Source organism: Parasteatoda tepidariorum, chromosome 2 (genome assembly GCF_043381705.1).
Source record: "Parasteatoda tepidariorum isolate YZ-2023 chromosome 2, CAS_Ptep_4.0, whole genome shotgun sequence".
NCBI lineage: Eukaryota > Metazoa > Arthropoda > Arachnida > Araneae > Theridiidae > Parasteatoda > Parasteatoda tepidariorum.
In genome coordinates this window covers 7403710-7430656 of record NC_092205.1, presented here as the reverse complement: position 1 = coordinate 7430656, position 26947 = coordinate 7403710, and the positions used below count along the sequence as shown (strand labels likewise).

General features: G+C 28.3%; 1 protein-coding gene across 2 annotated transcripts in view; it reads left to right on the top strand.

Annotated features, from left to right (window-relative positions):
• Positions 1–24033, top strand: part of LOC107436632 (para-nitrobenzyl esterase-like) — a 298185-nt gene extending 274152 nt beyond the window's left edge. The window contains exons 10-11 of one of the 2 annotated variants that reach the window (XM_043043999.2): positions 16109–16257; positions 22777–24033. In XM_043043999.2, coding sequence (XP_042899933.1) covers positions 16109–16257; positions 22777–23085 — 458 coding nt within the window. In that variant the 3' untranslated portion in view covers positions 23086–24033. The remainder of the gene's footprint in view (positions 1–16108; positions 16258–22776) is intronic. The other variant, XM_043044000.2, reaches the window with a different exon arrangement.
• The last annotated feature ends 2914 nt before the right edge of the window (positions 24034–26947 follow it).

The following is a 26947-nucleotide window of genomic DNA, read 5'->3' as shown; positions in this document are numbered from 1 at the left end:
TGAAATAAATACCGGCTAAAAAATTTTTTAATTATTACATTTTTTTTTTTACATTTTACATATTCATGGACTTAAATTGATATGAAAAGAGTTAATATGTACATTTTCAGATTCGAAATGCGTTTTGAAAATCCAGAAGTAAAACAAAATATGTTTGTATAAATACAGATTAATTAATTTTCAACAAAGGGAAATCTCAACAAATTTTAAAACCTGTTTTGATTTTTTTAATATTTTTAAATTAGAAATCAGTTAATATGCAACAGATTTTAATTAGATGCATTTTTTTGTCTTCAATTGATAAACTAATTTAAACAAGTTCGTATTTGTTATGTAGTTATTAAAACTCCCAAGCGCTTAAATATTAAAATTAGAAAATTCTAGCAATACTTAATGCTTATTTTTTTAATGCATAAAATGTATTTTAGCTCATAATGCAAGTGCATAAGAAGTACAACAAATATTCTTTTTTTACTTAATTCCTATTATTAAATTAGCACACGTGTCAAATGCTTAGACGTTTTATTGAAAAAAAAATTTAAAGAACCTTATTTAAATAGTTTATTTGCATAAAATGTTTGAAAAAGTTAATTTTTATGAAATGCTCAAACAAATGTATTAGCAACAAACACATTAAAAATTCAAGAGCTTTTTTATTTTAATTATTCAATTTCAAATTATGAAAAACTGATAAAATCAGTGACAAATTGCTTACAATTTTGTATAAGTAATTGTGTTAATTATTTTCGCTGTTAAAGTTTTGAAAAACTTCTTTAACTATTTAAACGAATTGAATATTTTCACAACAATGAATTTTGTAAGAACAATATTCAGAATATGCATTGAATCAGATAAAACTAATTTATAACACTGTATAATCCGGATGATTTTCTTACTAGCAATACAACTAGTTTAATAACATAAAAGTTTATTTATAGTTTTAAAAAAATGGGAAAAAATAATGCCTCTCAGACACAGAATCCGTTAATTCAATTTTAACATGTTAATTGTATTCACAATTTTTAAAACATCGTAATCTTGATGTATATTAATGTACACACAAAAGAGAGCAAATTAATCATTATCATGCTCTAAATCATTCTTTGTGCTAGATTTTAAATTTTTATTTTACCCGAGAGTTTTTAATAAATCAAATGAAATTCTAGTCAGTAAATTAATAATAGCAATAATGAAATTACTTTTAAACGTCCCGCAATGAGAAAAAAGTATCGTCAAAATGACCTGAATGTGGTAAAATTTGCAGTGTTTCTAGCTCTATGAGAGCACCAAAAAACACAATTCTTTTCACAAAAGCCCTTCGGCAAAATTAACCATAATTTTTTGTTTATGTGTGTTAAAATTTGGCACATTTGGTAAAATTTGGTAGTTTTGTCATGATACTTTAGAGCATGGTATAAAAAATTTTTATTTGGTGAAATTTATTTTACAGTTTTAGATTTTATTAATAAATGCGTGGTAATGAGAGCTATAATTTTTAAAACCAGAATCTCTGGTAAATCGTTACTACTTGAGCAGAAAGTGTTACCAAAGGAATGGTTTAAATGATTTAATTAACCAAGATTAGATTTTTTTTACCAGAAATGTCATTACCATGCAGTACGTTAATTATACCGAAATTTTTCTCCGCGTTCTAAATTTTGGTGCTCAATTAAAAGGATGTACTTAACATAGATGGTGCAATAGAGATAGCATTAGATGAAAGGAGCAATGGTGTAATATTTTTTCTTATTCTAAGTGTAGGCAAAACCCATTAAATGTAATATAATTCATTAAATATTCCTGAATATATGTACATATAGTTCAAATAATGAAAAATTTCATAACCTTTCAAAATGTTCAGATTTTACGAAAACTTTAAAATGAACAATTTTGCCAATGTTATTTTCTATTATCCGCTTTCCAAATATTTTCTGAACTAGGACAACAAAATTTGAAATTAATAAAGGCAACTTTGTAAGTATGAGTATTTTTTCCTGCATGAACCATATTCGTCATATACTTTAAACTAAACAGATGTTTGAAACTATGTAAATCATGTAGGCTAAACTTCAGAAAAAGGTTTATCTCCTTTTTTAATGAGTTGGTAGTACTGAAATTCTTATAACTTTCGCAAAATAAATTATTGTCTAGAATTCCTTCGATCAAAAATGTTGTATTCCCATTTAAACGTGAAGTATCAAAATTTTTGAGATAATTACTTAAATATGGATTAACCATTCAAGATAAATAGCAGTCTTTTGATTGATTTTTGTATTATGGTTAACTTAGTTATCGTTTCTTTGCTTTCAAAAACTACATTATTTTTTTAACTTTAAACATATGCTAAAGAATTCCATAAAAATATTTATAAAAGTTTTACTTATGAACTTTTGCTTACAAAAAATGGTATGGTATTTCAAAAAAATACATGCTTAAAATATTTTTTTTCTTATTTTATGTCTGCATTCTTGACATTATGGATGGCATTGTCAAGAGCTTCAAATCTTGTATAAAAATAACATCAAAGTCTTCTTTTCATTCCTTTAAAATGCTCTAAATCAAATTTATTCTTTCAATGTTATGTTGTCATTCTTATTTTCAAAATAACCAAATAAGGCGAAGTTTTAAAATTACCACATCATGCAGGTTCTTTTTTTTTATTACGTCTCTCTGACAACTAAAATATTGTCCTATATTTTAAACTATAAATGTAAAACACGTGCAATATTTCTTTATTTCCTTACGCTACATCGTTTATAAAGTCTTTGATTAAAAAAAAGTAACCTACTCTAAAATACTCTATCCTTTAAACCTGTTTGGCTGAGTACGAGCATATTTATATTCTATTATTGTTACAACACGTTTTATAAAACGTATGAATGTCGTCTATCAATTGTTATTTACTTTGATATTTGAATTCTTCCTCTCGATTACACTATTCAGCAGTTTTCATAGGATTCCAAAAACATTGATACAATATTTGCTCTTGAATTTTCCTCTCATCGTTTCGTCGCTTTCGCTAAGTTTCGAATGAATTTCGAAATGGTTATGCAGTTTTGATATAGAGTATATATATATATATATATATATATATATGGTTTTTATTAAAAAAGTATATGACAGGAAAAAAAAACCTTCTAAAACCCAATTTCCAGTTATATATACAAAAAATTTTTTAATTTTACATACCCTATACTAATTTATGCTACAAATAGCGAGATAAAATTCAATGAGAATATGCCATCTGAATTCATTTTCATTCGTAACATTTTAACTAATGCACGTAACTATGACCTAGTTACATGCTAAGAGAGGTAAAACCGCCTGTTAAAACATAAAGCTTCCTGGTTAGTTAAAGAGAAAAAGAGCTCAAATAACAAACCAACAGAATCCATTCTGGCGCCCTCTGAAGTAGGAAGCTTGTTTCTTGTTATCACTATACTTTGGGGTAAACATAAATTTGTTTACATTCATTTCTTACATAAATAATATGACATAAAGTATTATTGAAAACATTTTAATATTTAATGTTATTTGTTATTGACATAGATGTTAATTTATTAAATTAAGTGTTACAAACTTATTTCATACAGTTGAGAATTGCGATACAAGTATTAGCATAAATGCGAATTTCTCCTGTTCATAAAATGTTTTTTCTCCTTTTTCTTCCGTATTAAAATAAATAAAACGGTAGCTAATAGCACTCATTTCCCTTTGATTTTAGATTAAATAAATTTGATTTACATTGATTTTGGCCACAGTTATATATAAACAGCTTAAAGAAATTGACAAGACTTAAAAGTGCAGTGATATTTTTAAGTGTTTTCAAAGTTAAACAAATTAGGCTTACTATTATTCGGGATCGCATCGCTGGAATACGTCATCTGGGATAAGACCGGTTCCATGTCTTGACGCCTCCCTTTCCCTCTCCCCATGTTCTTAGTTGTATAGGAATGAAATACGTTATATTTCCCCCTCTCTTAACATTTTTCTTATTTAATAGTTACAATTATTTTTTTAAAATTTTCACGACTCTTCCTTTTCAAATTATAGTTCCCTAACGTAAAAGTTCTTAATCTATTTGAAAATCAAGAGAGAAACCGGATTATATATGTATTTATATTAATTATAAATTAATTATTATAATTAATTATATTTATATGTTATAATATAAATACAATTAATTATAAATATATCACAAATAAAGCTAATAACCAGATTTTAAATAAAACTAATAAAAGGAATTGTTAAGCTGTAAATTATTTACTTCTCATTTAACGTGTATATTTTTTTCAAGATGATGAGGTAGCAGTTTTCACCAAGGAAATATAAAGCTGAATATTAAATTAACGAAAAAAATTTTAATCTTAGAATTGACTGCGTCCTTTCATTTATAAAATATGAGAAGGTAAAGCCCCCTGTGCCCCTCTTGGCTCGGTAGTCCTTGTCTTGGTGCCATTTAAGCTTACTTAAATTTGAGAATATAAATTTCTTTTGAAACTGGCCATTATACATATATACTGGCGTAATATATGTTACTCCTGTAATATATATTACGGAAGTAACGTATCGTGTTATTTCCGTAGCATCCAGAATAAATTTTTTTATTCAAAAACAAAAAAAGAAAGAAAGAAAAAACTGCAAGCCTTTGAAAGTTACTGAGAATCTGAATAAGTGTAAATGGTTCCACAAGTTACTTTAACAAAAATTAATAGAATTGTTTGATATTTTTTAGCACAGTTATATTCATTTCATGTGTTCAAACATGGCATTTGTAAATTTTGGAATTGCCCTTTTACCTTTATGCAATATATTTTCATAAATCATGAAACTAAATACTTTACTTATTTTTTTATGCATATCACTTATTATTATAAGTGTAAATGGTTCCCCGAGTTACTTTAACAAAAATTAATAGAATTGTTTGATATTTTTCAGCACAGTTATATTCATTTCATGTGTTCAAACATGGCATTTGTAAATTTTGGAATTGCCCTTTTACCTTTATGCAATATATTTTCATAAATCATGAAACTAAATACTTTACTTATTTTTTTATGCATATCACTTATTATTATAAGTGTAAATGGTTCCCCGAGTTACTTTAACAAAAATTAATAGAATTGTTTGATATTTTTCAGCACAGTTATATTCATTTCATGTGTTCAAACATGGCATTTGTAAATTTTGGAATTGCCCTTTTACCTTTATGCAATATATTTTCATAAATCATGAAACTAAATACTTTACTTATTTTTTTATGCATATCACTTATTATTATAAGTGTAAATGGTTCCCCGAGTTACTTTAACAAAAATTAATAGAATTGTTTGATATTTTTCAGCACAGTTATATTCCTTTCATGTGTTCAAACATGGCATTTGTAAATTTTGGAATTGCCCTTTTACCTTTATGCAATATATTTTCATAAATCATGAAACTAAATACTTTACTTATTTTTTTATGCATATCACTTATTATTATAAGTGTAAATGGTTCCCCGAGTTACTTTAACAAAAATTAATAGAATTGTTTGATATTTTTTAGCACAGTTATATTCATTTCATGTGTTCAAACATGGCATTTGTAAATTTTGGAATTGCCCTTTTACCTTTATGCAATATATTTTCATAAATCATGAAACTAAATACTTTACTTATTTTTTTATGCATATCACTTATTATTATAAGTGTAAATGGTTCCCCGAGTTACTTTAACAAAAATTAATAGAATTGTTTGATATTTTTCAGCACAGTTATATTCCTTTCATGTGTTCAAACATGGCATTTGTAAATTTTGGAATTGCCCTTTTACCTTTATGCAATATATTTTCATAAATCATGAAACTAAATACTTTACTTATTTTTTTATGCATATCACTTATTATTATAAGTGTAAATGGTTCCCCGAGTTACTTTAACAAAAATTAATAGAATTGTTTGATATTTTTCAGCACAGTTATATTCCTTTCATGTGTTCAAACATGGCATTTGTAAATTTTGGAATTGCCCTTTTACCTTTATGCAATATATTTTCATAAATCATGAAACTAAATACTTTACTTATTTTTTTATGCATATCACTTATTATTATAAGTGTAAATGGTTCCCCGAGTTACTTTAACAAAAATTAATAGAATTGTTTGATATTTTTCAGCACAGTTATATTCCTTTCATGTGTTCAAACATGGCATTTGTAAATTTTGGAATTGCCCTTTTACCTTTATGCAATATATTTTCATAAATCATGAAACTAAATACTTTACTTATTTTTTTATGCATATCACTTATTATTATAAGTGTAAATGGTTCCCCGAGTTACTTTAACAAAAATTAATAGAATTGTTTGATATTTTTCAGCACAGTTATATTCCTTTCATGTGTTCAAACATGGCATTTGTAAATTTTGGAATTGCCCTTTTACCTTTATGCAATATATTTTCATAAATCATGAAACTAAATACTTTACTTATTTTTTTATGCATATCACTTATTATTATAAGTGTAAATGGTTCCCCGAGTTACTTTAACAAAAATTAATAGAATTGTTTGATATTTTTCAGCACAGTTATATTCCTTTCATGTGTTCAAACATGGCATTTGTAAATTTTGGAATTGCCCTTTTACCTTTATGCAATATATTTTCATAAATCATGAAACTAAATACTTTACTTATTTTTTTATGCATATCACTTATTATTATAAGTGTAAATGGTTCCCCGAGTTACTTTAACAAAAATTAATAGAATTGTTTGATATTTTTCAGCACAGTTATATTCCTTTCATGTGTTCAAACATGGCATTTGTAAATTTTGGAATTGCCCTTTTACCTTTATGCAATATATTTTCATAAATCATGAAACTAAATACTTTACTNTTTTTTTTTTTTTTAATGGCAGGCACTGAACTTTTGTTCTTCGCCTAGGAAGATGTCGGATGTGTTACTCATTTAACGTTACCCAGTGGGCACCTGTGAACCTAAGTCACGGAGGCGAGCAACATTACCCACGCCACACTGCCACATACCCATTTATAGGGTGGGCCACATTCACACATCACACTATAGAGAACACACACAGAGAGAAACATCCATGCCCTGAGCGGGATTTGAACCCGCAACCATTGGCTTCACAGTCAGGCACGCTGACCGCCCGGTCACCTATCCGGCGCATAGAATCTTGTAGTGCGTCAAATAATATGACGCACATTCAATTTATATATATTATATATATTACTGAATAAATTGTTTTAAAAAAATTAAAAAGCCGGAAAAGATGTAATGTTGTCATCAGTGCTAAAAAGGTGCTTTCTGATATTGTATTAATATAGCCAAAGCAAAATATATCAATACAATAGTGTGAAGAGTACCAAAGAAATTTAGACCAAAATAAAAAATATGAACCAAAAATTACAAAATAAAACATCTCAAACAAAAAGTAGAATTTAGAAGGTCAAGAAAAATACAGGATAAAACACAAAATATAACATATAAAGCGTTTAGCGAATTCAAATGCCTTTACACTTACCCGAATCTTGCACAAATGATTTAAAATATAATCGTAACAAGTTAAATCGATAGTTTATTATAATTCATAATCTCCTTTAAAATACATTTAAGTATTCAGTTTTAAATTTGAATACATTCTTTTTTAGAAATTACTAAACAATTTATACTTTGAGTTTTGTTAATTAAATATGTAATTCCGATTATTTCTCCCTAATATATGTATTTTAAATCATTTTCTTTCAAATAAACACAATTGAAGTGATCGAAAAAAAACGTAAAAATTTGTAATATATTGCTAATATTTTACATAAAGATTTGTAACGTAATGATTTGTTTGGCTAAGTATTTACATATATTTTCTACTTAAGTATAAAACTTCTATTTTTAATAAACTAGCATGCATTAGAACAATTATATCTTTTGTTTTTCAATTTGTGAAATTTAAAAAAAGTCAAATCCTTGTATATATCTTACTTTGACAGAAAATATGAGCATAAATTTTATTCTAATCTTTCACAATAACTGAAAATTGCTTCCAGGTAAAACTACTTTAATTTCAAAATTAGCTAAACCATATATTTAAAAAATTTATATTGAAAATATGGGTAGTTTTGCACACATTAAAAAGAACAAAAATTTTTTCCAAGTTGAACTAGTTTTAAAACCATAGAAAACTTGAAAATATCATGTCAAAGGTCAATAATTCAGCTAGTTAATATTGAATGAAATGTGATAAATTAGTGGGAAATGAATACATTTAGTAAAACTGTTAAAAAATTCTTCTTTCTTTCTCTTACTGGTTAAATTAATAGTGATTGTAATAATAAGGAATTTCTTTAGAACAATAATTTTTACGAGGGTAATTTTCAAAAGTATTTTTGAGAATTATTCATATTTTATATCATGTTTTTTTTTCCTTCAAAATACAAAGAAAATAACCGAATATTTGCAATAAAAATTCAGATTGATTTATTTTAATTTTACATTTTATAACTATCATGGAACCAAGGACCTAATTTTGAGTTTACGACTAATAATGTTTAACTCCGTAGCCTTGTAATTTTGAACTCAATCCAGAAGTCAAGGGAACCGCTGGATCAAGTATTGGGAGAAATTAGCTTTCGTGGAGGAATTTTTGACGGAATTTACCTGCATTTGCTTTGCACAGAGAGAAAAAACCACGAAAATTGTGAGATTCTTGGTTGCTCTTCCTTTAAGAATACATCATCCGGTTTTTATTCGTACATATTTATTTCATAATTATTTTCGCAAAAGCTATTTTCATTAATTTGTTCTTATTTTACTGGTCCAAATTGATTTTTCTTAGCATAACCTGCTTTTATATGCTTTTTCTGATTTTCTTACAAAACTCGCATTTAGCAAAAATTAAATTCCAAATTAAATTTATTATGATCATCAAAACAACACGAACAGAAGTCCTTTAAATCCGCATTTCTTTGAGCGAAGCTCATATGGATTTTCGATTTCGAATTGGAATACTTATTTGATGGCCTATTTAAAGATCTCTTATGAGCTTTGTGAGTTTCGTTTTATCGGGCCTTCAGTGAACTGACGACAGTGGTTTTAACCATAACAGCATTTTTCTGTGCTTTCGTTATGGCCAAAACTTAGGTTTTTTTTCTAAATGTAGGTCATTTTTTAAAAATAATCTATCAAGTATTGACCGATTCCTTAACCCCGATACAAATCACATCTGGGCATAGTATTTAGCATATTTTCTGAATATTCACAGGGAACAGCTAATGCGAGGAATTCAACGATTTAGTAGGGATATGTCGCACATTTGCGCTAGCTTCCGTAAGCTTTAGTGCGTAAGGTTTTAAGTAATTGCTCATGCTTTAGTTCTTGTGAATCGCGCATGAGCCCGTTAGAAAATATCAAACTTACACATGGAAAAATAAAAGATCTTGCAAAAATCAGTAAATTGAAAATGCTAACGTAGTGGAATATCATTTTAACTTTGACCACACAATCAAAACAAACATTAGCAAAGGAACGGAGATGATCTCTACAAAGCTGTGGTATGCGAGTTAAGATGCTTTACGCTACGTAAAACTGCAGTTCTATGAGCAGAAAAGTTTGGTAGATTTTGTTGAATTCAGCGATAAAAAATGAAGCTTATTATTTAGAATTGTGGCAGAAGATTGAAAAAAAAACTTAAATTATGCATGTGGTCTACAAATAACCAGAAATTACAGCAGTTTGCTTTAAACTACATAGGCACGTTGGAAGTAATATAGCACGATTCATTTTTAAATTTTATCAATACATTTCTTCAAATTCACATAGACATTCATTTTAAAACCGGTGAAAAAATGCTATATGTTTCTCCACCCGACACTATTATGCGACAGTTGCAACGATACATTATCAAACACACTCGGTAGTTTCGATTTATTATCCAGATATTGCCCGCTGTCTAATTTGAAAGAACATTTAGCTAGCAGGAATATGAAACAGCTTTCCGATGAAATGAGCGATGAGGATAGGACAAGGTGGGGAGCTGGTTTAACATGGATGTACAAAACTTGTAAAACTGGGACTAAATAAGTTGATAGGTTTGGTGTCTGTAGAGTAAACTGGCAAAGATTCAATCGTTAAAATGACACTGAGTATATTATTGAAATATGTGTTTCTAAAAAGTGGGCTAACTCATTTTTGATATTGCCCTCCTATTAATAAATTTAGCTGATAAAGATTGATTGCATTTTTGTCAATCTAATTTAATAAAGCAATTCATATAGCTATTTGCTATTGCTTGTTTGATTAAAATTTAAAAGGATATTTAATACATTAAGGCCGTGAGAGTCTTTCACATTCGTTTTAAAATCTTTCTCGTCTTCCTCCAGATGTAAAACTGTTCCTTCTTTAAACAAAGAAGTTAATTTCATATTAAATATTTGATTGTTTACTTCACATTAAATAGCATTACGTTTGCTTCACGAAAAGCTAAATAATCGCAAAGAGTTGTTTACGTAATTCTACTCTGAAAAAAGAATTAAGTTTGTTTATTTAGCCTTGAGTAAAATTAATTCCGCAAATCCTTCTTCAGAACTTTTGTTATAACACTATGAACGATGAATTTCAATTCAGATGAAGATTTAAAATGATGCACGCTTAATAAAAATTATATTTTGATGAGTAAAAGAGGTTCAATTGTGGTTCTAAAGAATTTTGTTTCACAGTTTAAGTAATCCACAAATAAACATTCACTATTAATGCATTAAAAATGATTTTTAACCAACAACAATGCCTTAAAATTTTTACTAACTAATAAAGCAGACTTGAAAATAATTTTTTACCAATTCTAAATTTATTTGCATTTTACCCATATTTATACCTTTCGACCACTGTGGGTATTTTTTTCTTTCGCTACTGTGGTTTTTCTAGTTTTGTTTCTCACCATCATTTTTTTATTTTTCGCTCCCAACTTTACGTTTTATATTTCAAATCACTTTTGTTTCTTCTCATTCACGTCTGGCTAGTCTTGAAAATGTTCGCATATTTTCCAGCGCTTGAAACTTATCTATTGTTATTTCCAATTCGTTTATTTTTGAAGCACAGACTGGACTGTGTAGAGGTCAGGGAGCTGACATCACATCAGAAAGGTCATGGGTTCGAATTACTGCCAAGGCATGAATGCTCTTTCATTTTCTGTACTATCTGTTCTTATTGTGGGAAAAACGTTGATCCACCTAATATGGTACCACTGAACGAATGGTTCCAAATCTGACCTACTGGTACCTGAATGACGAGTGTCAATCGGGCGGAAAAAATATTTTTGAAGCGTATGAAATTTTTACTCAAGTAATATCTTACCACTTTAGTTTATTGGGATCATTCATTTAACCATTCTGAACTGGTTAAGATTTCTGTTCAAGTTGCAGCCTCTCTTTTTTTAATTTACTTTTAGAATTTCTCTATACCGTTACTAGATGACAATTATTTTGTTGTAAGAAATGAAAAATTAAAATTATCACTGCCGTCAAGCTTTAAAATTTTATACAAATTTTATGAGTTTTTTAGAGAATTTCGAATTTAGTTAGCATGCTCAATCATTTATTGCCATGACGTGACGCTGATAAATTGATGAACAATCTGCATTAGAACTCCGTGAAATGTCGAGACTTCGATGCTTTGTGCGACACCGTGAAGGACAGTTTTGAGTTCGTTGAAATTTTGAGGAATGTGAAGAGTCTCCAATTTCATTTAAGTCACGATAGAACTGAAATTGGTCAAATAATAGCACTTGACGATAGATACATTCAAAAACGCTATATTTCGCCAGCAATAAAATTGTGCAGACTCTGATAAAAACATTTTACCGCCAAATATTAACTAAATGTCGCCATCAGTATCTGTCTTTCATGCTGTTAAAAGTACTAGATTTTATTTATTTGTTATTTGAGTACATGTAAGTTGTAAGCTGGATTTCATTTATTTATTATTTGAGTATATGTAAGTTGCAAGCTAGATATTATTTAGTTGTTATTTGAATATATGTAAGTGAGTATATAAGTTGTAAGTAGGAATTTTTATCAACGGTTGCTATGGTGATGTTATAGAATAAATTTTTTTGTGTGAAATAAAAGTGTTATGTTTCTTTTTTTTTGTAAAAAGCAGTCAGAATAATTTTATTTCAGTTAATTAGTTTTTTAGTAGAGAATGACAGACTATTGCACTTTCCGGTAGAGTCTCTTAACAAATACTGATCAATAATTGCACCCCGGTACATTACTCTCTAATGTTCTGTGTCTACCGTTCAAACCTGAAATTGAGTTGGAGAATTTTCTATAAATTTAGCTTTTTATTTACTAATGAATTTTGGTGCATATACAGAACTCGATTGACAACAGTTTCTATCAAAAAATTGTAAAGAACGTAAAATAAAAAATATTAACGATAAAAAAAACGATTCTAAAAATTCCTCATACTGAAATAAAAAGCTTTCATATTGTTTCTTTTTTGTCTTAAAGCTCTTAATTAGACGCAGAAAACCATTCTGTAGAAAACAACCTTCAAATTAGAAACTATTTACAAACAAATTTTTTATTATGAAAATCATAACACTTACTTGCTTTGTAAATCCGGAGAATTCTAAATGAAATGTTCTTCGTTTGTAAATTTTATTCTCAAATAATATTTACATAGATTGTCTCTTCATTACTTTAAGATGACATACCACACAGCAAAATTTTATAATTGTAAGGTCTCGATATGAATTTCAATATGTAAATTACAAACAGAATAGCTGAATCTAGTTAAAACTATTCATCCAAAATTAAAAAATACTCATCAAGAAAACTATAAAAAATCCATTAATATTCAAATCAAATGATACTATTTCAAGCAATTCGGATGATTTTTTACTGTTGTTTTCCGAATTATGTAGATACAGAAATATATACTATTCTATAAATAAGAGGAATATTCTATAACTATTACAGTTCTGAACGCTCTGAAATCCCATTTATTCATTAGCATGTAAGGGCTTCACTTTAAGTTGTTAAAAATTTAAGACAAAAATAGAATTATTTTACCATATTACACACATTGGTAACAACATGCAATCATGAAATCGTAAGTTATCGGTTGCAAGTTTGTTGATAATAGAAAGGTAAAAATTATTTAGAAATTGTTTTTCAAATGTTGGGTGCGTTCTGTTTCTGAAAGATTTACTAATGTTCTGGGTCGTTTTTTCAAGTTCTTCTGCCTTAGGAAAATTTTGATTCTTATTTGCTGCTAAAAAATGGCATGCAACTCTGCCAATGTTTCTGATAGAACTAAATCAAAAATTAATAAACAAAAGCCTGAAAATATCATCTCCACTAGGGGGCGTATTCAAGCGTTGCGATCGGGAATAATATCAAGTATCAATGTCAATTACAATAATCAATTTACAGATATCGTATTTTTTTTTTTAGAAAAAAGCCAATTGTGTGGGCCGTTTTTATAAAAGCTGTAAGTTTAAAGTTATGTTTATGAATTCCAAGAAAAAAAATAAAGAAGGAAAGAAAATATTAGGTTCTAATTATATTAAACAAAAATAGATTTTAAGCTATTGGAACTGATATTTTGAGTAGTTATTTTAATAGAATTTTCCATTCACTTCCAAGTTTATTATCATTCTATTGTTTTATGCATTCGTGGATTATTTTATGCATTTATTAAAATTTGAAGATAGTAGTGAAACATAATTGATTTTTGAAATCAATCGTGTACAAATGAATTCATACAAGGAAACATTTTGTATATTTTCCACTCACTTTTCACTTATATTTTCTAATAAAACTATTTATTTATAATAAAACTATTTTACTGTTAAAATGAAGGCACGAGGAAACGACAAACATAAGAGAAAAATTTTATCGATTTGATACACCCACTCAAAAATATATTAGTTTCGACTCTAATGCTCGAACGTATAAAAAAAGACACTTTTTCTTTCTTTTTTTAATTTTTTTTCATGCGTAGCAAAATGGCTACTCTGGATATAGCATTTTTATTCTTTTACTGTGGCAAAAAGATTAATTATTAGTTAGAGTAAAGACCTTATTATTTTATTTTCTTGTTTGCAATTGAATTTATGAAGTTCTTTGTAATCAGTTGATTATTAGTTTTTAATTTAGTTTCATAAAATGCTTTAAAGGACTCTATATCGCGAGAGAGACTTTTTATCGCAAATTCTCTTTCAACTTCATAACTAATTTAAATTTTTAACTATAGAACAAGGAAGTTCAGGAAAATCTAGAGTAGGTCATGATGTTCCAAATTGCTGGTGAAAAATTTCAAAATTTTAAAATGCAAACGAATTATTGGAAAAGAACTTACACATCGCGTAATCCACGCTGTTATAATTTTCATTCTGAAATTACTGTAAAATAACTGGCAACAGTCTGTCCATCCAAATAACCATGGATTTTATGGTTTGGAGCATATTTTTGTCTTTACGGTTTTGAAACCGTATGCAACTGGTGCGGTTAAAAAACCGTGAATTCAAAAATTATGCGGTTTTGTAACAATTTACGACTTAGTATAGTTTCTAATCCATAAAAATAAAACTTAAAAGGACATTGGAGCTTCATAAAATAGGCCTCGTTAGTGCGGATAGAATTCTGGTTGCTTAACCGTATTAGGACATAACAGTCACTAAACGTTTTTTCTCACACTTAACAGTTTGAATATAATCTTTCTTATTTTTATTTCGGTTGAATATGGTAAAATAACAACTAAATAAATTGCTACTTAACCGTCTTTGCTCAGAAATTTCTAAAAGTGCGAAGTTATCCTCGAATAATTTATTCTCATTTTTAAAATTTCTTTTTAGTATTTGAAATTTATATGTTTTGAATTTTATATATGTTTTGATATTTGATTTGATTTTGATTTAATTTATATGTGTTTTGATTTGATTATTTGATTTGATTTATATATGTTTTGAATTTTATATACGTTATATATGTATATATGATTGTTTATATGTTTTGAATTATTTACTTATAGAGATGAAAGAGAATTTGCGATGAATAGTTTCTCCATGGTATAACGTCTTCTTAAATGTTAATTCCTTAAGGATATCATGAGTAAATAGACGCAATAATACACTTTGTTAGGCAAATCACAATTTATTTTTAAATATTTTAATTTCATGCTATTTTTCTATTTATTTTAGTTTTAATACCATAAATATTTATATAAATTTCATACGCAATTGAATAAATTCTGAAAAGCGTTATTTAGACAATTTTTTTTTATTTTCCTTGCTTATAAATGAATTAAATATATTACAGAGTGAAATAAACAAGGGGAAAGAAAAAATATGTCAGAAACGCTGTTTACATATAATATAACTAAATTCTAAAGTAAAAGATTGTAAACTGATTCGAAACCTTTAATATTTACCACAAATGCACAGTATGAAATAATTTCAAAACACTTATATAAATTCACATGATCCTAACTTTATTCATTAACTTTTTTTAGAATGAAGCAAAAAAAAAAACCAAAATTTAGAATCAATCAAACTTAGAGAAGTATTTCAGGCTTTCATATTACAAATATAATCATCGTTCTCGATATAATCAGTCAGAATAAACAAAAATATAACAGATACAATAAAGTATGACCACACGCATAGAAACTCAACCATGTAAATCCCCCAAATGTTCCTGAAGAATGCAATGGTCTTTATGGGCAGGAGAAACTTTTAGAACAGTTTTTTTTATTTATTTTATTTTATAAAAACAAAGTTAAAAATTAGTTTTCTGAATTTTATGTTTCAGAATTCTAGAAGGAAAAAAATCAGTTAACGTATTGCTTAATGTCTTAAAAACATTTTTTCTGCATTTGATTAGGGAGAAAATGGCTTCGATATAAATTTGAAGTACATAAAATAAATTTAAATTGAAAAATAATAATTTGTTCAAATACATTCTCAAAGATACCTTTTCTCCTAAAAATGCATGAGTTGTAAAAAAGTGTAAAATACACTATTGTCGTGAAAATATATATTTTTTCTGATAATGACCACTGAAAAGATTTTGTTATCTGTAATGACTCATTTTGTTTTCTTTTGTTTCAGATCTAAATTTCACTGCAGAATATCTGTACACAACTATGGTGTCTGACATTCGACAATCCTGTCCTGTAAATACTTTGGCGAAAAAATTGGCGAGTGTCTCTCGATCACCTGTTTACAGATACACTCTCACAGAAAGACCACCGAGTCCGGTAATTTATTTCATAATTCTAAATCCTGCGTTTTATTTTCTATTTAATGAGTGGATAATTTACATACAGGGTATTAAAAAAGTATGAAAATGGAATGGAGATTAATTCAATGAAGATTATATTGCATCCTACATCAATTCAGAGCATTGTGTGCATTAGAAAAGTGCCAAAGTTTCTTTATTTCTCCGAGGCTTTGGAATGGTCTGTCAAACTAGTGTGTGACAAAGGCTTCGAATAAAATTTGTGAACGTGAAGCTAAAGATGAATACATTCGAGAGCAACACTAAGATCGGGATCAGTTAAACCTCATTTCTTCAAAAATTTACTCTTTAGATGTGTAGTAGTTATAAAAAAAAGGAGCCTTAACTATGTAGTAACCCAAAAATCTTACTCCATTGAAAACGCATCCAACTTAAATTTTATTTTTAAAAAGGCGCCACTTTTTCCAAGTTTTCACTTATTTTTAATATTATGCTCGAATGGAAATCGTTTTTATTCTTATGACATTCGGCAACTCTTCCCCACTAAAGCGTATCAAAATAGAAAAAAAAATTTAAAAATAAAATCTGACCAATTCTAATAACAGTATAAAACTAATTACAGTTGGCGTTAGGGGTTGAATCTTTAAATTTCCGGGCTACAACTGTGGATTTAGTTTTTCACCTGAGCTTTAAAAACTTCTCAATCCAATATTAATCTACTTGCTGTGTTTGCAATGGGGTGCGTTCTTTCAATTCAATTTTTGCTTAATCCATTTGACTTTAAATGAAAATGAATTTGAAAATTTTGCGACTTAAAAAATAACAAATGGTGGTATTTTACGTGACTATAGCCAAATAAGGGATAACGCTCAACGCATTGCAAACCTTGAGCTTATTTAAGTTGTGATATTAATTTTCTTAAATTTATTGAAACTCGTGGCCTTTTAACAATTAATAGTTACCGAAGACTCTTATAAAGGAGAAAATAGCATGTTGATTTATTCACAAATCACAATAATAAAATTCTCTCGATAATATCGAGCCTGTTCTCCACTAGCCTCGTAGCGGAGGGACACAACAAGGAACTTTAAAATTTTCTTCCTGTTTTTGAAATCTTGTTATTGTTTACATTTAGTCGCCCATCCCCAACTATTGACTGAAATACTTTTTAAGATTTTGATGTTGTCTGTACCTAACCTCAAAAAGCTAAAGTGGGGATAGGGTCTCATTAAATGCATCTTTTGAAATTATTGCACACGCTTGTTTGAAGGCTTTTGATCAGACTCGTGCTTCGTAAAATAGTTGACCGTGTCCGCACACTCTATATGTTGATTAGTAATACTTTTATAACTATGCATCACAAATAATTCGCAAGTACAGGGTTATTCACAATTGCCTCCGCCTGTAAACGTCATTTTTCTTTACTACTGGCTTCAGTGGTACATGTTACTGCCATCTACCGGCAGCTGCTTAAATTAAAACTTGAATACTTTCGGAATAATATCATATGTTCTTTTTTGACATATTCGTCTTCGTTTTTTTACTAAAACGCTTCGAAACCCCGGAGGGAGTTATGAATAACCCTTATAGATAATATATAGGCATAACATAATGTTACGAATTTGTAAATATGTTTGTAATTTTTTTGAATATTCTTTTGTTACGAAACTAAATATCTCAGACTAACTCTAAAATAACAATTAATTAAAAATTTTGCAAGAAAATAGCGTAATTCTAACTTAATTTAAAAGGAAAGTAACGCTTAATGCATTTCGTAGAGAAAACCCGGTTTGGCGACTTGGGGATACTCGGCAACCATTTTAGCGAAAAATGATAGATCTAGTTTCTAAGCGATGAGACTAATATTTACGAGGTTATACGAGAATTGTTTAAAATCGTGTCGAAAGTTCCGGGGCTTCGTCGAAAAGCCTATATATATAGGAGTGTGCCACATAGAAGAGTATTTGGCTTCTTGTGTTCTGATTTTCTTGTGTTCTGGTTTGCGAGTCTTTAGTGAGTTTGCAGAACCGTCCGAGGTATCAAAGCCTGTGAAGTGTCGTCTGTAGACTGCTATTTGAGCTGTAATTGAGTGCCAGAAATAGCTATATTTTCTGGAAGATTCTGCTAATAATTTTGTGGAGTCTTAAGGACTGTTTTATTCACCTCCAATGGAAACAAACTCCTGAACACGGTACAATAAGCAGAGAGATACAACGGAAGTTTCAAAACTTTCTTTAATTTCTTCTTTTTTGTCGCTGTCCAAATTTCAAGATAATAGCTTTCACGATTCCGGAATTGTAAGACAGACGCGCAAAAATTCTTCATTTTATTATTATATATAGATATTGTTTCAAGACATGCGTTAGTATATTTACACTATTGTTACTCCATTTATTGAGAAAAAAATCTTTTGCTTCTTTCAATCACAGTAAATTTATTGCTTCTACTAGTGAAACATAAAAAAATCAGCACAAACTTCGTCAAAAGTTCTAGATAAACATCATATTAAAGGCTGTTTTCCCACTAAAGTGATTAATTTTTGTTAATATCGTATTTAAACAATTGTCACACTATCGAATAATATTTCAAAAAGTACCTTTGTAGAAATAAGTCAAAAATTTTCTTTACAATTTGTATACCCTATTTTCTTTCAAGCAAACAATGAAAAAGTTCAGAAGCCAAATTTCCCTTTATTGTCGAACAAAGATTCGCCAAGCTGTCGCCAGTTTCAGTCTCACTTCAAAAATAAACAATCGAATCACCGTACAGCAAACAAGAACAATAAGTTGTGGCGATATAAGCAACTTTACCTGGTAACTAACGACGACAGCAGCAATCTTAATTCTTAAAGACAAAAGGAATTGTTTCAAAAAGATTCGAAAAATCGATCAAGCAAAAGTGGCTTTGCTGTGTTCAAGAAAAGGAGTGGAGGGGACTCATCCTAAAGGTGTTGATTTGAAGGAGTTAATCACTTTTGAAGGGGTTGTCCTACCCCTTTATTCGGTGGGAACTACTGCAGGTGTCTTAATGAAGTAGAATCTCTACTGACTACAAGAATTTCTCTTCTAATGGAAGAGAGATAGTGTCTCCTGCTTTGAAATTTAATGGCGTTCCCTTGTACTTTTCCTTTGGAAGCTATAAACTTGATGAGTTTTTCAAAAGTTCACATTTTAAATTTAAGAGGAGCGTAAATATTAACACTAACTCTCCTAAAAATGTAAATTTGAATGAATTATAAAATTTCTATTAACACAAAACTCAGCAAATATATGACACATTACTTGACTCAAACACTGTATGAATTTTGTTATTGATCAAAAATTCCTAAAATTGATTGATCAAAAATTCTATAATCCACTGTCTGAAATTAATATGCACATTGCAACTATATGTTTATAAATAACATTTATATTTTTAGTTGCGTTTCAATTGTTTTTGCTAACAAATGCCAAGAGTCACATCCCAGAAAAATACAAATGAAAAATTTACAAATATTCTTCGTTCTAGACGAAATCGTTACTTGGGATATGCTCTAAGTGAACAATTCATCAAATGTAAGAAACTGCTCCCTACGCTTGTTTAAGATTATAAATTACGTCATACACATTTGACTTTATATTTTATTTTACTTGACATAACATAATATAAAATGAAAAATAAAGATGTCTTAAAATTGGATACATAATCAAACAATTAACAAAATTTCCCGAAGAGGAAAAGAAATGATATGCTTATAGCTTATATCGAATAAAATAATCGTTCAAACTATATATTTGGTAAAAGTTAATTATGTTTCAGTGCTGTCATTTATGAAATTAACATTTTACTATATTGTAAAAAAGCTATAATAGGAAAAGTTAATTATAACTATATAAAATATATATTTAATTTGTAAAATCATTAAAAAACATTCAAAAAGGTAATATTATTTGTAGAACTTAACTTACTATATTAGGAATACACCCTTTAATTGGTTTTCCTCCTCTCTCTCTGTATGTATATATAAACACACATATATATATATATATATATATATATATGTGTGTTTATATATACATACAGAGAGAGAGGAGGAAAACCAATTAAAGGGTGTATTCCTAATATAGTAAGTTAAGTTCTACAAATAATATTACCTTTTTGAATGTTTTTTAATGATTTTACAAATTAAATATATATTTTATATNTGATAAATATATATATGCGTGCGTTTAATAAATAGTCATAATGTCTATTTTTACAGACTTCATTGCTTCTGGAAATTGGTTTCTGAAAAGTTTCATAAACAGTAATACTGATGCGGTATTTGGAAGGAGGCATAATGATAGAAGCATTTTTTTCTCCTAATGTGTAAAAATTGGCACCTTTTGTGGGAAAAGTGCCAATTTCTATGTCACACTTTCTATCTAAATCGATAAAAAGAACTATTGCTAAGGAAAAGGAAAACATTTAAAAGAAGTATAACATTTAACTAACAAGATAATGTTTTTATTAATTCCTGAGAGATTTTAACATAAAGAATTTCCGTCAAAATGCATTAAAACAATTCTACTTTACGTCTTTTTGGTCTAAGTAAATACGCATTTAAGCAAATATTTTAATTAATATTAAAAATTGAAAACAATTTTTTGTTTTATCTTTCGAATTGCCTTAAAAAAGATTTTAGAAAATCGATACATCTTTTTCTAAAATGTCAAGTAAAACGAACGTTCTTTTCTGAAGGAAAATGATGAATAAGTTTAGAGGTGAATTTCTAATTTTAAATATAACTATTTAGTTTTTATCTATTTGATAATAAATAGTCTCAAATAAATAAATAAAAGAAGTTTACTCTCAGAAAAGATATATTTATACTCAGTTTGAACTCAGTTTTGAAGCTTGAAGAGACAGTTACGCGCAAACACTTTTTTCATTTTATGCAGATTACGCTAGATTAAATTTTAGAAAAATTATTTGTTATGATGCCCCATAAGTACATAAGTAAAATACTGGCTTTGTTTTCTTAGAATATGTTCGGAATATAACCTGCGTTTAGTGATCTTAATACATGTTCTTAATATATATATTCTTAAAGGCATTTTTAAAAAATACGTAATTAAAAAGTACATAGTAGGATTTCAGGCATTTAACCCCCTCTTAATGGTGATATAACTATGAAAAAAACAGTAAGAAACACATATTATTTTTTCTTCAAGAAAATTATGTAAAACTAACTGTATACGTCCACTATATATATTCATTTTTGGGGTTTTAGCTTACTAGTTTGATGAGTGCTGACATCTCTTTTGAAATAAACAATCTCTAAACACATTACAAATTGTCTGGTACTGCTATCTTGTGTAAAGATTAAGAAATGAACAAGATTCTGGTCATAAGAACGAGATTGTTTCATTCATTTTGCCACATCTTTTTGAACAAATTTCGCGGGTAAGTAAAATAAAAAGTGAACCCCCCCCCCTCATTTTGACAAGAGCGAGAAATAGAGGTTTAAAAAAATCATCGAAAAGAGAAAAAAATTTTTTTTTATCGTGAATAAAGAGATTTTACAATTGTCTGGGGAATTAGAACGGTCATTACAGAACATAAAATCAATTTGAGGTTTAACAGAATTAAAAAGTCTTGCGCTGATAGTTCAATCTTTTCATTAATACTTTATTCATAATAAAAATAGTGTATTGATTTTGGGATATGGAAACATTTGAGCATGATAAGTTATAAGAAGTTAGTTCATAAGTTTTCTATGATACTGAATGAGTTATGCTGTTATGCTATAAATTGCTATAATAGAGTTATGCTATAAATTGTTTTTTTTTTTTTCATATTAGATGGATATTTCGAAGTAGTTTATTAGTAAGTGTTAAAACAGTTTTCATTTACAAGTTATAAAGCTTTCTAATGAACCATATTGTTAGTTAGTTCACGTATATTAACCAATTTTAACTGAAGATTTTGATTATTAGACAATATTTATTAAGTAAATATTATTTTTTGACTAAAAACTCTTTTCATTTACTAGTCATAAAGTTTCCTAATTAAATACATTGTTAGTTAGTTTTGACACATTAATCGTTTTGCAACTTTTCATTGATAATTAGAAAAATGTTAATTTTTTACCAAAAACCGTTTTTCTTTACAAATTATAAAGTTTTCTGATTAACCATATTATCTATCAGTTACAACGTATTAACCCTTTTCGTTACTTTAGATTGATAGTTAGAAAATGTTTATTAGTATACGTTATATTATGCCCAAACACCATTTTCATTTAAAAGTTATAAGACTTTCTAATTCACCGTAGTTATTCATAGTTTGTTATGGTACATTAAAGTTTTTTTCTTTTTTAATTAATATTTATTAAATGCATATTAAGTAAATATGATTTTTCGCCAAAACACTTTTAACCACAATAAATGAGCCAATCTCATTCAAAGTCCATATCATTTGCTAATTAACCATATTGAGTCATGGCGTATCAAATGTTTTATTATTAAATAGATAATTAATGTTATAATTTTAAAACACATAATAATTTACATTTCAGGTGAAGCTTTTTAACTATACAGCAAAATACAGTTTTCATCTTTGGGATTTGATCTCTTTCTTCGAAAGTACAGACTATTTTCTTAGTAAATCCGAATCAGAAGAGAACCAGGAATTCAGTGAAGTTGTACAAAATATGGTTGCTAGCTTTGTACGATCTGGTGGTGAAAATGTTGGAGAACCAAATTGGCTCCGGTATCCTAAGAAGACTGCCAATTTGGCGAAGAACATCACAGTGGGTGAAATTAGTAAAAAAGAGTGCAAATTTTGGTCTGAAAGCAAGTTAGATGTCTACGCTTGGGTCAGCTAAAATTGAAAGTGAAGCAAATTTATTCGAGGAAATATTTCACTATTTTATAAGTTGCGATTAGGTGCGAAAGTAAAGTGAAATTAATTATATCGAAATTCAATCCAAGTGCTGTATTTTATAAAGCTTTAAGCTATTTATATAATTAAGAGGTTCTGAATTGTTGTTTTTAATCTTCATCATCATTGCTAAGTTCTGTTTTCATTGTTCAAAATGCCCACGAAATTCCGTTACCATCCTCTATAGCAGTGGTTACGAAATGGTGTTCCGCCGAACCCTTGGTTCCCTGGAAAGGTGTCAGGGGTTCCGATATTTAGAACAACATTATCAAACATGAAACCCTGTAAAAGATTTATATCTGATTAATTTTATATTAGTTATCAAATATTGATATAATAACTAAATGATATGATAACTATTGCAATTTTTATTTAAACGTGAACCGCTTTTCAGCTCATGCAATTTTAGTTTACGTATACAATAAATCAAAATTATGAAGTAGACTACATGCCACTACAGATTACTTTAGGCCTGTAAATTCATCTGTCTGACATATAATCCAATTTTAAGACAAGTCTTGCTAAAACTACACGATAAAAAAATTACATTCTTCATTCATTCATTATATATTTTCAAAATATTTAGTAAAATTTTAATTTATTAAATATTTTTTGAATATATAATGGCCTTCAGTTTAATACTTTCTTTCAGAATTGCTAATGAAATTTCTCCTAACTCTAACTAATCCGGTAAAAAAAGGTCAATCATTTAGGGTTCCGTAGTCGAAAAATTTTGGAACCGCTGCTCTATAATTTCAAACTGATTAACAAAATTGGTATCTATAATTAGTAAAGCGGCTAGGTGCCACAAACAAGATTGCTTACAATGCTACCTAGCGAAAGCTGGGGAGTTGCATTTCTATCACGAAAACCATGATGATAAAAGGAAAAATGAATTAAAAAGTTGCATCCCACTGTAGATTTAAAATGATTTGCCACCTAGTGGACATTAATGCTAAAAAAGAACGAGTAAACACGCATTTTTTAGTAATTATCTACACTAGTAAATAACGAAACGATCATAAAAAGTATGTTATCAAAATCGTTTTATCTTTTTTTATGCGAGAAAAAAAACTTAAGTGATGTTTCAAAAACGAAAAAAAAAAGTGTTCTGTGATAAAATCAGACCAGATTGCTGTGCTACCCGAAAGAGAAGGAAATTTAGAACGATGGTACGATATCAATAATTCGATACAACTATGTAATTCACTTTTTTTATATGTCTCTCATTGTTTTCGAGATTGAAACGGTATCATTGCAGTTTTCATCGGGTTGAGAAACAACTGGTCTCATTTTGTAGAGAAAAGCCACTTTACTGCAACTAGACATCATTTATATAAATGGTGGTAAAATGCTTAAGTGTGCACCCTGCGTATTAGACACCACAAGCCTGGCTAAGTTATATCTGAAAACAAGTTTAAAAACACATCGAACAATATTAAAGCATGGCTATTTATTTTAAATTTATACTGTTTAAAAATTTGCGTAAATATATATTGCAAGTCGTAACAGAAATGTTAAAAACAGTATAGAGATGTTTCAAATACAGATGAAAGTGTTATGAACCATAAAAAATGAAATTTATTATTAAATATCGTAGAGCGAAAAATAATTTCTGTCATATTAAATAGTTTTTTTTCAGAATATTATTCTTTTAAATTGTTATTTACAATTAGTGAAATGCTTACACGAATCAGCATTTTCGTATTAAATTGCAGTGGCGGACAACAAAGAAAAAAAAGGAAGAAAAAATGCGTTACCTAAAAAAATGAATATTTTGTAATGCTAAAGCATTATACGATACACATGAATTTAGTTTAATTGCCGGAAATCAAGATGTTGATAATACCACGTTCTTTTTCTTGAGTGTTTTTGTAGTATTGCATCGTTCAATTTTGGAAAGAAAGTTAAGAGGAAGGGAAAAGTGACTCGTACTTCAAGCAATTAAAATATGTATTAGCAATTGACGCAGGAAATTTTTTTTATCCATTGCTTTGGCTTTAGAAGGAATTTTACCCACGAGTGATTAATAATAAAAAAAAATAACTGCAATATGTCGACAGTCTCGAAATTGATTAAATTAGAACTTAAAACAGATTATTGATACAGACTATGGGAAAAGTGTCTGATCTTGTCGGAAGAGGGTTACTACAATAATTCTAACTAGAACTATAACCATCAACTTTTATGCTTTCCTGAAACTTTATGTTACCATAACAATGGACGCGTAATCTTTAAGGGGTTTAGATGATTTTTCCTCACAGAATTTATGATTTTTAAGAGAAATATGCGCTATGGCGTGTGCTGTTCTCAGAGATTTGACACCAAGTGATAATACCTGAAATTTACCAAAATTATGGCAAAATACAGAAAACCGTAACACACCCATTTTTTTAATAGCCTTAATAACTTTTATCACATGAGATCTCACATTTTTGTTTAAAGTTGAAAATTTATCTTTAAATCTGCCTTTCTTTCAATTCAAAATTTTTCACCTGACGCAAAAGATTTCTCGACTTCTAATAAACATATTCAAGTTGAAACTCGGTAATTAGTTTGAGCGTAGCATGTCGATCAAATTCATACAGGCACTTGAATATGAGTAAATATTTTATGTTTATTAGGACATCACAACAATTTCTTTCGTGAAAAATCTGAAACCATTAAGAGCTTTTATTTTTAATTTAAAAAAATAACTATATTTTTCATTCTTTGCTCTGGTATGGTTTTTGAAAAAAGTATATTTGATTATCTGCTAAAAGCTATTTCAAGTCATAAACATTATACTCCGCTGCAAGTTTTAAAAAAAAAACCTTGCGCTATAAGATTTAAATAATCATCTTCTACTACACATAGTTCTGTTTGATTTCATCATCAAATTATGCAAATATGCTTTCAAAGCAACATGAAAGCTTTTAAAAGTTTAACACTTCAGACAGAAAATTAATCCGCGCTATCATTTACGATATATATCACATAATTATTAAAAAAAAAGGCTGTATTTTCGTCGTCTTACTAGATACTAGGCGACATATTTCGATAAATACGATGAACATTCGTTCTTGAAAAATAAACGTCTGTATGACGTTACAAGAGCATAGTATTTGATTGGACCACTAAATTGGTGCGTCGTATGGTGACATGCTTTTAATAAACCAAAAGCAAGATAAATAACTTCTACTTTTATTTCGCAGTAGAAAAAAAATTGTCTGCAAGAACAATATTTATTATTCTTTCATCAGTTTCTTTAAATGCGAACAGAAAGACGTTTATTCTTTACGATTTTCAGATATCATTTTAATTATTTCTTATCACTTGTTAAAGGATTATTGTTGTTAATAGGAAAGCAATCAAAAAGGAGTCTGTGCAACGTCTTCTCAAATGTTAGCGATGCTGATATACGTTTGCGCTGGGAGTTCGGCATCCATTTAGATGCAAACAGGTTCTTTCCATAGGGATGATGATTTTTTTCTGAACTTGCAACAGAGTATATTATGACATTTATCTTGACCCCAAGACATAGTATCTCTTTTTTTCTCTTATTATTTCAGCCCTAGAGAAAATGAAACCATGAAGGTTGTTTGGATTACTTCACAAAACTATATCCATTTAAATAATGCCTGTGCTTATGCTAGACTTCCATAAAAGAATTGAGGAACCTAAGTTAAATATTAGATAGGTTATAGAAAGTTAAAAAAAAATTACACTTTGATGTTTTTTCGAAGAAATTAGATCCATCTAGACCCCTCAAAGAGAATATATATTCATGAAAAACTATATTCCCTTACTTTTCTGCATGTCTCGTA